Raw genomic sequence first — 15,112 nt, forward strand, 5'->3', positions numbered from 1 at the left:
TTAAGGTACCAAAATTCTCATAAAAAATCCAAAGTTGCACTAGTGAAAAAATGCTCAACAAGATGAAAACTGATCACATCTTTTTCAGAAAATCAGTAGTTATTTTAAACCAGTTTTTTTAAACAAGATTTGGTTTGCGTAGTTTTAACGTGCCACAAAGCAGCCTGATACCAGTTGGATTCTTTAAACAGCATTTAAACCTACAGTGAGGATATATAATGGTACATTTAGTTTTATACCACTTTTAAAATAAGTTGTACAATGTTTAGTGTGACCCTTTTATGACAAGCGTTGTTAAATGATTCTTTCCCTGTTTACAGCTATTTATGAAGGCCTTTTTAATAAGAAAAGCATGAAATTGTTAGCTCACACACACAAAATTTCTTTCAAAAGTTTATTTAGTATCAAGCAAGAGAAGACTTTGCTTAACACTACAGAACATTTCAAGACTTGAGTTACAAAAGAATACCACATTATTTGCACTTGTCATTGGCTTCCCTTTTTACGCATGTTGGCAAGAGAAAAAAAAAATAGCATATGGCTGAAAGATAAAATAACTAAATTCTATGGAAACCTTTAAAATGAAAGGTGAGGCTTATGTTAAAAGGATGGATTAACATATTTAGTAAACCTATTTTTTAACACTAGTTAAATCAAAGTTATTTTTTTTCTTTTGATGACCTATTTTTTTTTCATATACAGACTGGAAATAACAGAATTTTACATGTCTTTTTTTTTCTGCCAAGCTTGATGTTTCAACGAAGTAGTTTTAAGTTCCATCCATTCAGATTTTAAGCATTTGATTTATTTAAAAAGGGATTTGTTCATAGAAAAAAATTACTTTGAACAGTATACGGGACTGGTGGAGACTGGCTATTTCACAACATCAGACAGTACAATCAGTATCTGCCATATGGCTGGTCTCTGTAGACGCCCTTCGTGGTCCTTGCTGAGGGTGCCTTATGTCTTGAATTAGTCCAGTCCTCTTGCCCTAAAGTAAGTAAGATAAATTGCAATTAGATCACTGCCATGGGTCATACTGGCTTCATTTTCAAAAACCGACTTAGCCCTAAATCAAAGGTAGATTTCATATTGAAGATAAGATATAGATCTCTGATGAACTGAAAATGCACACACACACACACAAACCCCACAAATTTAGTTATAAAAAATAGAAGCATGATAAAAAGTTATCTCATTAGTAAACCCTATCAATATGCAAAACATATGTTTGTATTTTGCAGGGTAAACAATTTTGAAGAATTTTCCTTTTGGTCATTCAGTTGAAAAAGCTCATAAAGTTCAAAATACAAATTGAATGTCTTTTTGCTGAACATCAAAAATTTATAAATGGAACAGAATATAGAAAAAGATTCAGTAAGCTCTTAGTTTTAGTTGCAAAAACAAAGAAAACATAAATAAAAATTATGAAGCCAAAAGCAGGAAAACTGAAAAGTAAAGTAGGAATATTAAGATAGCAAGAGAAATGTTTCATTAATTTTCACAGGTGCTTCATTGAAAGCAAAAGCTTTGGAAAAAGCTTTATAACTATAAACTATATGTATATATATGTAATATATATACTATAAACTACAATAGTGAACACAAAAAAAACTTAATGATGTGTCAAATTTCATTTACAACATTATATCCATACCCAAAGACAGTGTTAAAATCAAAAACATTTTCTGTCTCTATCTCCTGAAATTACACTTATTCAATTTCAGCACTTTCAATGAGAGATCGACATGTTTTTGACAGCAAAGAGTTAACACCTCTGCTGCAATATACAGCAATTTAAAAGCCATGTGTCCACAGAGACCAATTTAAAAAAAAATCTGTGAAGGAAATATGCTTAGAATGACCTCTTCTTTGGTACAAACATGCAATCAACGTCATTCCCTCAAGCCAACCCATTTCAATTTAAGTAGATGGCATTCAGCAAACCAAGGTATTTCTCTTAAGTGTTATGAATAATGACAACAACAACAAAAAAGTCCATCCTAAGGTCATCACATCTTGGGGTAGATGATGTAACAAAATGTACTTATTAAAAGATTCATTGAAAAGTGTCTTTTCAGTTATGTTCAGAAAAATGTCATAACATCCATTAGCCAGAATCTCATTTCATGTGCATTCATCAGAGCTTTGCAAATGATTGAAGCTTCAACTTCTCTGATCTTGCCTTGCGGCAAAGGAGCATCTTACCATCATTACTTTGTTTTTGCCAATTCCTGTAATTAAAACTGTCATCCTTCTGCATATTGAGACTTTTTTGCATATTGAGACATTGGACGTGGTTTCTTTAGTATCTCTAACAGTCGCACTAAATGATGTGTGGTTTTGCTATATCTCTGCAAGTCTGATAAAGCGTTCCATCTTTTCCAGGTCAATGCTTCTGCAACCTTTGTGAAGTGACTTCCATTGTAATGCTCTTAGAGTATTTGCAATTGGGGATGAATTATAATATAAGGATGGGGTGATATCTAAAACCACTTTAGAGCTGTAGTGTCAACTTCTTCATTTTCCTTTAATACCACGAAGCAAAGATACTTTTAAAAAAATCATGCTGTCAAGTATTTGGCAACTATTCTGCTGATGAGAAAATCAGAGTGTGGCAATCAACCCAAACTGAAAATCTATGTTTGGAATTTGATTTTCTGCAATTTTTCTCAAAGTCTTTAGTCTCCTTCAAATAGAAAAATTAAATATTAAATAAGTTTCTAAAAATACCTAGATATGCACAGGTAAACTAAGAAGGACCTGTTTCAGAGTAAAATATATTATAAATTCCACCTCAAGTGAGATCTCCGATAATCCTGTCCCCTGTCCAGTCACTTACCGTAGGAATCGTAACTCTCTTCATTGAGCCCGTGTCCATAATCATAGTAATCACCACCACTGAAATACACATAAGCAAATATGGAAAGAAAAAGTAAAATCATAGTTAGAACAAATGGCTTGAGGGTGAATTTAAATTATATTCAATGACATATCCTAAAATTAAAGAAAACTTAAAAAAGGGGAAAGCTAAATCTAAAAGAAATCCCTACTGAGGTGATAGCTGTAATACAAAAGGATTAAGATTCAGTATCATCAAAGACCACTGTCTTAGCTCTCTATGCTAATACATAATAAAGATGTCTGACAATTTCGAGCAGTTGCCCAAAAGCAGAAAGTAAGTGCCTTCTATATACATGAAAAACTGTATCTGACCTGGAGAGGAGTGTCTAGCAAAAGAGGGATGTGTAGTGGACAGTTACAGTAGTTCATGTATATGAAGAAATGGGTTGGGCTCATGTATGGTATGTACCAGTAGAGGAGGAGAGAAACCATAGCTTCCTTCCAATAATTACATATAGAAAGGAAGAACTAGTCGCAGAAAATTTGATCCTGTTTAGACTGTGGATGCATATCATATAGCACCCAAAATGATGTGTTTTAAAGTAATGGGTGCTAGTGAAGATAACCACCAGGAAGCAGCCAGCCACCTGGGATTCAATACCAATGACTACATCACGCAAAGGAGGTTGTGTGCTCTCTCTGGCCAGGATGCCTTTATAGGGTCTATAAAAAGGGAAAACAACATCTTGAGCTATGAACCTACAACTGGGAGTTTAACACCATGACCATTTTAAAGGTATGTGAAAGCCAGGCTACAAGTAGAAAATATATTTAAACTCGGGGAAAGCTCAGGCTAAACCATAAATAGCTATAGTTAGTCACTGTCACTGTCCTCCCATTGTTCATCGATTTGCTCAAGTGGGCCCAGTAACGTCTCCATTTTGAGACTTGTTGTTACTGTGTTTGGCATATCGAATACGTCACAGGTAGCTTGCCAGGCTTTGCCATGCAGGTGAGATACTCTTGGTAGCTTGCCGGGCTCTCCGAGAGGAGTGGAGGAATTGAACCAGGCTCAGCCAGGCTGGCTGCGCACAAGGCAAAAACACCCTACCTGCTGTGCTATCGCTCCAGCCCACTATATTTAGTACTGGATACTATTCGGAGTATGTGAAAAAGGGTAATCCTTCAGACTACCACGCTTTCTCCTTTCCCACTCTACTTATGTTTGTAGGAAAATTATGATCCTGAATTTAATATTTTGGACTGTCATGAAAAATAAACATTCCCATAATTCCAGCTTCAGGATGATGATACAGTTCAGATGATACAAATTCTTACACTTTAAGAATCTATTTATAGGAATAATAATAAAAATATATGTTGTGTCACTCTACAGCAGCTTCTGAGACCCACACTAGAGTCAACATAACCGCCCCTGAGGTAATATCCATACAATTGCAAGTGCAGAGCATAAGAGATACACACAAATATAATCCCATAGAAAAAAAAAGACGTCAAGTCCATTGGATTGCAAGGCCACACTTGGAGGTTAGCAATTCCAATGAGAGAGAGGTTAAGGTCTGTTTTTGTCTTAAACTTGACTGGATAGATCTTTTGTGAGAAATGTTCTTTCCCCTCCTTCAGGCAAATAAAATATGGATATTCTTAAGAATTTTAACTCTGTTGCACAGATAAAATGAGAGCAACCTCTTAATAAATGGAAAAGGATATCCTTTACTTAGACAGATCCCCACTGTTTAACCTGGCACTCACTACAAATGACAGGGACTGAGACTAATAAACATAAGAATTAAACAGCAGCTTCCAAAGCTTCCTTTGAGTAATTAATAAACAACTCTTTTCTAGTCAAATTAAGAGTCCTTTTTATTTCCTCAGAGTAAATGAAAAATGTGACTCCAAAATGTTTAACACTATTTGGCATATATATATATATATATATATATGTATGTATATATCACTGTCACTGTCCTCCCATTGTTCATTGAATTGCTGGAGCAGGAGCAGTAACATCATGAGACTTGTTGTTACTGTGTTTGGCATATTGAATACATCATGGGTAGCTTGCCAGGCTTTGACGTGCGGGTGAGATACTCTCAGTATCTTGCCGGGCTATACGAGAGGGGTGGAGGAATCGAACCCAGCTCAGCAGGTCTGGCTGCACGCAAGGCAAATGCCCTACCCGTTGTGCTATTGCTCCAGCCCATGTATACATAATGCACATGCTGGATATGGAGCCCTCCAGAAGTAATTCCTGAGAGCAAAGCCAGAAGTAAGCCCTAAGCACAGCTGGCTGTAGCCAAAACACAAGCCCTGTGCTGCCCCCAAAATACAAACAAATAAACAACAACAAAAAACCCAGTGTTTTCCAATAAACGAGATGGATAAAGAGTAGTATAATTTGGTCTGCAATGGCTTGGTGATAAGACTATCTTAGTTTTGACAAGTGAAAACCTTAAACTGACATTTTCTATCATTTCCCCCAGTTTCTGATTAGTTATTGCAAGACTGTCATCAAGCCAAGAAGCTGGAAGCAGCTGAGCCCCATTCTCATACCTGTCAGTTCCGTCTGAATTGCTTTCACAGCATTTCATTTTGTGCACCTAAAATGTCTATTAACCAAAGATGTGTGCTATTTTCCAAGGGTAAAGTAAAAAACCAACAAATGGCAAAGGGTCAAAAAAGAAAAACTAAAAGATTTTTCATTTATGGATATGACTAAAGGAATTAATAAAAGGAAAGAAAATACATTTGGCCACATATGCTTCAACTCCATCAAAAAAGTTATAGCAGCAAAGGCCTTCCTCCCTCAATAGATTCAGAGTGGGCTTTACACCACGGTTCTTAGACCTTCTGTCCTTCCATGTTCACCCCCACTGAGGAGACCAAGGATATCAAAATGCTGATCATTAACTCATTTTCTGCAAGGTGCCTGATTCTACAAATGTGAGCCAAGAAATAAGAAGGAGCATATCTGGCAGTGGGAACGAAGGTCGTGTGACCCTGAGAAATCTACTCTCTATCAATGGGCTCAAAAGGACAAAAAAAATCCAAGCCCCCAGATCTCTCCATGTCTAGATTAAGAAGAAATCCCTGACATTTATCCTCTCTTCTTCAGCCTTTCCACCAAATTCTATCTACGTTCACTGGAATCACTCTGATTTTGTATTTGCTTATGTTTTTGTCTGTTCAGGGAGCATTCCTCATTCCCATTAAGAAGTTCTCTCCCCAAACCCCCTTCCCCCAGTCCCAAGCCAACATCCCCTATTGCAACTCTCCTTATTTCCTTCCCATCTAGTTCTCGGTGATTTCGGTATAAAAGAAGTATAAAGGAAAATTACTTTTACAAGTTGATCTATGAATTTCCAGACAACAGAGAACTAGAGTTCAGTTAGACATAGCTTTTTTTGGGGGGGTGGTCACACTCAGTAGCATTTCTCAGGGGACAAATATGAACTTCTGGGGACCAAACCCAGGTTGGCTGTTTAAAAGGAAGCATTCTCCCTGCTGTCCTGCCTCTCTGGCCCTTAGACATCTGACACAAACTTCTGCATTCTAACTATAACTATTGATTAACTTCAACAATAATTTCTCAGAAACACCAACTTTGGAACTGGGATTTCTTCAAAATACAATGAAACAGTCTCTTTATCACACTTTTCCATATGGTTTAAAAAATATGCTATCTGTGTCATCAATAGACAACCTTCCATAGTTAGGTGAGAATAGTTTGGAGGCTAAAACTATACATTAGAATGAAATACAGCCCATCTTTTAATATAGATGTAGGGCTGAGAAAGTCTTAAGTATGATAAAGGTCACGGAGGAGCCCCAGTCTGAGAGGAGTTGAGGAAAGTTGCTGATGAGTAATTTCACAATATAATATGCATACACACACACACACACACACACACACACAAAGAAATAAATATAAGATCGTTAGCCAGAGAATTAAATGAAGGCCGGGCTCCTATTTTTATTCTTCTCTGTGAATATATAAATCTGAATACATTTTATGCCAAGTCATGTATCCTTGTACTGAATTTCTTGGCTCTCAGTAACATTCAAAACAATCTAGCCACATTTTATGAGAAGCTTACAGTATTTCACTGGATCATTTATTAATCTTGCATTTGTTTTTGGTAGCCAATACTTCCATCTGCTATACTCGGTCTCTTTTGGGGGATATTTTTGATACACATTTTGTTGTAGATAGATCAAAGTCATTATCTATTGCTTCATAAAAACGCTTATTTGTGAATGCAGATTTTATCTGAAATATTTATGTTTGAGAAATAATTGAGTTTGGAAGAAAAACTATGTAAATTTTTATTTGTTTGGGGGACATACTCAGCGTGCTCAGGGCTTACTTACTACTGGCTCTGCAGCATCCTGGAAGGGCTTGAGAAACCTTATGGGGGGAGGGAAGACTGAACTCAGGTAGGTTGCAAGCAAGGCAGGCACCCTATTGCTGTATTATCTCTCCAGTCCCTTATGTAAATTTCTGTGGGGTTATCAGTATCCTTGTGAAATAAAATTAGACAATAAATGAATTTTCAGTGTTTCTGGAGAATATTAGCTTCATAAATTTGCATATCAAATTATTCAGTCTCAGACTTCAAATATGTAGAACTAAACTAAGCTATACTACACACTGAAGTTGTATTTTAATTCAAAAAAGTAAAAAAAAAAAATCAGAAATAAAGACAATTACATAGCTTACCAATCACCAAGTTCTATCTATATATTTATTTAATAAATATCTATTGCTCGAGCGGGCCCAGTAACGTCTCCATTGGAGACTTTGTTGTTACTGTGTCTGGCATATCGAATACTCTCGGTAGCTTGCCAGGCTCTCCGAGAGGGGCAGAGGAATCGAACTCGGGTCGGCCGCGTGTAAGGCGAACGCCCTACCCGCTGTGCTATCGCTCCAGCACCAGGCTGGAGCGATAGCAGAGCGGTAGGGTGTTCGCCTTACACGCGGCCAACATGGCCGACCCGAGTTCGATTCCTCCACCCCTCTCGGAGAGCCCGGCAAGCTACCGAGAGTAGTCGATATGCCAGACACAGTAACAACAAAGTCTCCAATGGAGACGTTACTGGGCCCGCTCGAGCAAATCGACGATCAACGGGAGGGCTTTACCTTTTTACCTTAAATATCTATTGAACACTACATGTTTCAAACACACCAGGGATATCACAATTTAAAAAAGCTGTCAGACATTGATTAGAGAATTACTTCAACATAAAACTGAAGCTATGCAGGGAATCTGCTTAGTATTATGAGAAATACATAATCACAGCACATTTAGGGGAAAAAAATCACTTTTTGCAGTATAGACAAATGGTAATATAGAGTTCGCAAGTAGAGGTGGGGCGAATTGTTACTTGGCCATTGGTACTCTAGAAGTAAGAAGTAAGATGGCATCAACCTGGATCAGCCTGAAAAAACCACCTTGGTTTATAAGAACCAAATTTTCTTGTAAAACTCTTAAGCCTCTGTTCAGATGTATCATGAAATAGATCTTACTGATTGTTTTTTAGACACTTTATGTAACCTCTTAGAAACTCTAGGTGTTAGGCTTACTCAAGGACTAGTTATTACTTTCCCAGTATCAGTCCATGTCATTTGTTTCCTTTGTTTTCTTTTGGCTTGTTTGCTAAGATTATCAATTATTGGTGACACGTAAGTAATTACAAACAATATCTCACTCATTAGATATAGGGGCACTTTTAAAATATTTTCTTAAAAGTCGCATCTGTATTAGAGCTACAAATGTGTTCATTTTCATAGCTAAGTAAATCTACCATGAGCACAGGGATTTTTTTCCCTTCATAAAATTATTAGGAGTACAAATACTGCTATCCAGGGTAGATTTGTGTTTATTTTCTGCAGTATCAGGAATCAAAACTGCAGTCCACAACACTGAAAAATATTCCTGGCTAGAGATATTCTTATTTTTAAAAAGAAAATACCAAATATTCTAGAGCAATGTCACATCTATATGTGGTTAAGAGTCATAGTAACCCTATGGTCTACAGTTTAGAAAACAGTTGGTGCTCTAAAGCTTATCCATTCTATGTCTGGTGGGAACCCAGTAAGATTTTCTTTGTTTTGTTTCGGGGATACACTCAGCAGTGCTCAGGGCTTAGTCCTTTCTCCGTGCTCAGGGATCACTACTGGTGGATCCCAAGAGACTACATTGGGTTCTGGGGACTGAACCTAGATCTGCCATGTGCACAAGGCAAGAACCCTGCCCACTGTACTACTGCTCTGGAACTAATTTTATTTATTTATTTTTTGATAGTGTTATACACTGAACTCAGAATATCACCTTACAAAGCAAGTACTCTATCACTGAACCCCATCCTTCTACCCATTTTTTTAAAAGTTGCATTAAGTCTACCATTTTTTTGCTATATATGTAACTTTTCTTTATAATTCCTGACTACATCCATTTTCACATTAGACTTTCAATGGTAACAGATTTCTTTTTTTTTTTATTAGTGAAACACCATGAGGTACAGTTGTAGACTAACAAATTTTTGTGCTTGGGTTTCAGTTATACAATGATCAAGTACCCATCCCACCACCAGTGCCCATTCTCAACCCCTATCAATCCCAGTATCCCTCCCACCCCCCATCTCCCCATCCCACCCTGCCTCTGTGGCAGGGCACTCCCTTTTGTTCTCTCTCTTCTTTTGGGTGCTGTGGTTTGCAAAAGAGGCATTGGGTGGCAATCATGTTCGGTCTATAGTCTACTTTCAGCATGCATCTTCCATCCTGGGCGGATCTTCTCAGCACCCTTTATTTGTTGCTCCCTCCTCTAGCTGAGCTGCCTGTACCCCTAGAGTGTGCGGCTGGCCTCGAAGCCATGGGGTGAACCTCCTGGTACCAGATTTCTTACTGTATTTTCAATATGAAAATTTAAAAACAGATGTAAACTCTTAAATGCCATCAATGCAACTGAAAAACACAAAGATTTCTTTTTGAATCAGTAATATACTATTCATAGGGGATACAAAGACAAACAGAAAAAAGCTCGCTACTGAGTGGGGCTGCTTTCTGTACATAGAATTCAGATTCTGAATAAGAAAATAAAGGCAAAAATAGAATATAGGCTTAATACTTAAGAGAGAATGGGAGAAAATGGGTTTGAGGCAGAGTGATAAAGGAAGTTTTCTGGTTGAAATAACTACTGATTTAAAGAGCTGTAGCTGTCCTCCCCCCACACACACACTGACAACAACAATATAAAGAACAAACTGACCATTCGCACAATTTTAGAAATATGTAAAAAAATTGCATTTAATTTTACATATATATTCTAAATAACTACCAAGTCTTTAAAAAACAGATGAGGAAAACAAAAGAATAAACCATGAATACTTCAATAAAAACAAATTTATTCACATAATTGGGAGCAATGCCTTGTGATCAATTTAATGTGTTATCACGCAAAGCATAAATGATCCACAAACAAGTCAACATAATTTTTCACTGCAATTTTTTCATTAAAAAATTTGGATCAAATCAACACAGGCATAATTAATATACTATTTCCTATTAGATAAAATATAGCTCATATACGAATCCTTTAAGCCATTTACCGTTAATATTTAGCACTACTAATCTTACAATTTCTAGTATTATATTGTTAGAAGTGGCTATTCTCCTTCTAAATTCCCTTGCTTTCAATTCATGATACATGTTATTCATTCATCCCTCTGTAATCACATTTTCTTTGATCATAAACTTCAAATAATCCAAGGAGCAATCACTATCCAGAGACTCCACTGGAGTTATCTAACATATGGTGTATTAACTCACTGAACTTTACAACAACTTATGAGGTAGTCAATGTAATCATCACCCTCATAGTACAGATGGGGAAGATACGGCAGAAGTCACATAACGTGGCCACACCTGTCTGCAATGTGAGTCAAATCTAGGCGTGTTGTCTTTCCTTCTCATTAAGAAAATCTTATTTATTCTAAATGAAGGCATCACTTAATATACCTAATTCCGGATAACTTCAGCGATAGCACAGCGGTAGGGCATTTGCCTTGCACGCAGCCAACAAGGCCGACCCGAGTTCGATCCCTCCGCCCCTCTCGGAGAGCCCGGCAAGCTACCGAGAGTATCTCGCCCGCACGGCAGAGCCTGGCAAGCTCCCCTTGACGTATTCGATATGCCAAACACAGTAACAACAAAGTCTCCAATGGAGACGTTACTGGGCCTGCTCGAGCAAATCGATGATCAACGGGAGGGTCTTTACTTTACTTTTACTTTACATAGGCTTCTTGACATTTCTAAAGTCTTACCAGGTGTATTCTTCATATATATGTTTGTATATATGTCTGTATCCATATATATGCTGGAGCAATAGCAGAGTGTGTAGGGTGTTTGTAGGCCACGTGGCCTACTTGGGTTCGATTCCTCCACCCCTCTCAGGGAGAACCTGGCAAGCTACTGAGAGTATGTTGCCCGCCTGACAAAAACTGGCAAGATACCCATGATGTATTTGATATGCCAAAAACAGTAACAACAAGTCTCACAATTTATTGTGAGATGTTACTGGTGTCAGCTTGAGCAAAATTGATGAACGAGAGGACAGTACTACAGTGCTACATATATACGTGTCTTACATATTTTATCATATAATTATACTTATTAATATATAAATGCATATACACAAACACACACATATGCATTTTTACAAGTGATTCAATGTGTCTAAAACTCAGCAACACGTAGGACTATACTCAGTATCTTTTACTAATAAATTTTATAATTTAATTATATAATAACTTCTAATGCACAAATTTATGAACAAACTCAGCTTCAAGTTTAATTAATAATTCTTATAGATGGCATATTTATGAAACGGACAAAAATTTTGACGATTAATTTCCTATTTTTCTATGGACATGACCTTTTTGTTAATCCTGTCACTGTCCTCCCGTTGTTCATCGATTTGCTCGAGTGGGCCATCGATTTGCTCGGGCGGGCCCAGTAACATCTCCACTGTGACAATTATTACTGTGTTTGGCATATTGAATATATCACAGGGAGCTTGCCAGGCTTTGGTGAGCGGGCGAGATATTGTCCGCAGCTTACCGGGCTCTTGAGAGGGGCGGAGGAATCGAACTCAGGTTGACCATGTTGGCTGCATGCAAGGCAAACGCCCTACCACTGTGCTATCATGCCAGCTAACAAATAAACAACTGTCACTGTCCTCTCGTTATTCATTGATTTGGTCTAGCAGGTCCAATAACACTGTGATACTTGTTACTGTGTTTGGCATATCCAATACATCACACAGGGAGCTTGCCAGGCTTTGCCGAGCAGGCAAGATACTCTCGGTAGCTTGCTGGGCTCTCTGAGAGGGGCGGAGGAATTGAACCCGGGTTGGCTGGGTCAGCCATGTGCAAGGCAAACACCCTACCCACTGCGCTATTGCTCCAGCCCATCAAATTAAGAAATGGCCAACAAAAGTAAAAACAGGCATTCCCTTTTAATTTAATAGTATAATCCAAGATATGGACTGGAGCAATAGACCAGCAGGTAGGGCATCTGCCTTGCATGTGGCTGACCTCGCCAACCCGGGTTCGATTCCCCCGCCCTCGCGGTCAGCATGGCAAGCTACCGAGAGTATCCTGCCCACTGGCAAGGGATCTGTGATGTGTCCGATATGCCAAATACAGTAACAATTCTCACAATGCTACTGGACCCGCTCAAGCAAACTGATGAACAACAGGAGGACAGTGCTGCTACACTGCTACAATCCACGATATAATGTGGACACATATACTTTATCAGAGTAGCAGAGCAAGGCAAAACAAAACAAAACAACGACAACAAAAATATGATACTTCAGTTACAGAAAAAAAAATTGGGATTAAAAACCTAAACATAATACAACATCTTTTCAATGAGAGAGAAAAACTAAAATAAAATTAAGTCATTTAAATTATTTATTAACAGGCAAACTATATTTGTAATTAAAAATTGTGAATACCTCAAATTCAATAAGCTCAAGATGGGTTTATTAACTGTTCCTCAAATATTATAGCCAATTTTACTTAATTATATTACAATTTACCCAGAGGATAAGGAAAAAAGTATGATTCATTACCATTTTTTCTTGCCAGAAGTTCACTTTTTTTTTTAAAGAGTAGAAGCCCTTAGATATATTTATGCAATCTTTCTTGTAAGCTTTCTAAACTTGTCATTTAGTCATATTCTATGGTCAATGCTTAATCACAATGTTTACTGTACTTCTACTATGTACAACAATGCTATTTCATTTAATCATGATTGTGCAAGCCAATATGTGCAAGCCAATAATGCGATTTGGAGATGACTGCTGGACCAGAGCTATTACCGACTGGATTTCATGGGATGTCAAAAGATTGCATGGCTGCCTACCTACAAGATGGTCAGAATTCTTCATCAAGACCCTAAATGATCGGTCTGAGGCTCTTTGTGTTCCTGGAGCTAGTAGACGCCACTGGGTTACACTAGCATGTGACAGGAACTGGAGACGTTACTGGTACCCGCTCCAGCAAATCGATGATTAACGGGATGTGAAGTGATTAAGTGATAGTCAAAAATTATCACTTCACAAGTAAGAAGAATGAAAAGTAACTGGGTCAAAATCACATATCCCAAGAAGCGAGGGAAAGTGGGGTTTGTCTTCAAGTTTATGTGGTCTAGCGCTTATAGTCTTTAAACTATTCCTCCTAGTTGTGAGTCAGGAATTATACAAAAGTTGTGCTGTTTTTCTGCACTAAAAACAGTACAGAAATTTGTTCAGAAAATTTTAGAAACTAATAAAAATAAAAATGTGAGAATGTACAAAGCAGGGAGGAATAAATCAATTTGAGAGCACGAGTCACAAAAATATACCTTCACCAAAAACACATTAGACTTTGTACAATGTGCCCTTAAATCTGGAAGTTGGATAGCCAATATACCCCCTTTTTAGAAATCCTGTCACATAATATACATTTTAGTAACGAACTTCTTTCCCTGGTATGTACACTCCCGGCAGCATCTGTCACCGCTATGAATGGCTGATCATAAGTACCACTGTAGTCTTCTCAACACTATTAGGCAGATGGCAGCGCTAAATCCAAATGATGTAGTACATCTCCCTAGTGGACTTTGTTTTCACATACTACCATTATCCTACAATTCCTCAGTGATAAATCTCGTGTATTCTCAAGAACGTTAAAGAGCGAACTGACAGTGGCAGTTGATTTATTACCACTTATCGTGCCTCTGACCTGCAATTGCATTTGCATACATGTGTGCATGACGATTCCATGTAGTGAACGAGCACAGGTAATCTCTGTATTTCTAGGGATGCGTATTTTTAGTAACTGCTTTCAAGTTAAGCAAAAGGATGAGAACCCGATCTTACAGAGAACTGGCTATAAGGCCTGAGTGCTACACACTAGCTATTTGATTTGGTCAAGTTCTCTGACCATTATTTGTAAAATAAAGGTCTGGAAATATTAGAGGTTCTACAGCAAATGATGCTTAGCAAGTACTTCCTTGATATTTTATTCCCTCAAAGATTATAGACTCAATCAAATTTTCCCTTTAAGAAGTGAGACAGTAATTGGCCGAATAAAGGGTAAAACAAATGCTAAATACAGTGTTGACCAAATTTCAGGCATATGTCTCCAACTGGTATTTGTCATTTATGCTTACCATCTCTACTATTTGTGATTTCTATTCATTAAATCTTGAACAAGGGTACCAAAAATAATAGTGGTAACGTTCAATCATGAGTTTAATAATTATAATTTCCAATAACTTTAAAATCCAGTCACTACAAATGTAAAATTGACTATACATATAATATTTAAAAATGCTTTACCTGTTTTTTTACTGTTCCTTAAAGAACATATGAAAACTGACTCATAGCAAGTGTCACTAAGTAAGTTGGAAATCATTACTCTCTGTGTCTCAATATACATATTTTGAGGAGTTTATTGCACCATACTTCTCAGTGCTCAAGAATTACTTGCAATGAAACAGGGGCCACTAAGCAGTATAGAGAATGTGCCAGAGTCCGTCATGGCCAAGGTAAGCACAGCCCATTCACTTTCTCTCTATCAAATAATCTTTTTTTTTAAAAATTGTGATTTTGTTTTTGTTGAACAATAGGCTGTCATTTACAGTTCTAAATTCAAATTTATCTTCAGACCTTCATAGGTCAGCTCTTGAAAAGTCATT

At 37.4% G+C, this 15,112-nt stretch overlaps 1 protein-coding gene across 2 annotated transcripts in view; it reads right to left on the bottom strand.

Annotated features, from left to right (window-relative positions):
• Positions 1–15,112, bottom strand: part of KHDRBS3 (KH RNA binding domain containing, signal transduction associated 3) — a 166,109-nt gene that overhangs the window by 14,216 nt on the left and 136,781 nt on the right. Inside the window, exons 8-9 of one of the 2 annotated variants that reach the window (XR_008795384.1) lie at positions 2,843–2,901; positions 842–991 (exon numbers count right to left, since the gene is read on the bottom strand). Coding sequence is in view for 1 of the 2 variants with exons in the window: in XM_056136856.1 (XP_055992831.1) it covers positions 900–991; positions 2,843–2,901 (151 nt within the window). In the remaining variant the exon portion in view is untranslated. Of the gene's footprint in view, positions 1–380; positions 992–2,842; positions 2,902–15,112 lie in introns of those variants that run through there. The other variant, XM_056136856.1, reaches the window with a different exon arrangement.

This window comes from Sorex fumeus, unplaced genomic scaffold, assembly GCF_029834395.1.
Source record: "Sorex fumeus unplaced genomic scaffold, SorFum_2.1 ptg000002l, whole genome shotgun sequence".
Taxonomy (NCBI): domain Eukaryota; kingdom Metazoa; phylum Chordata; class Mammalia; order Eulipotyphla; family Soricidae; genus Sorex; species Sorex fumeus.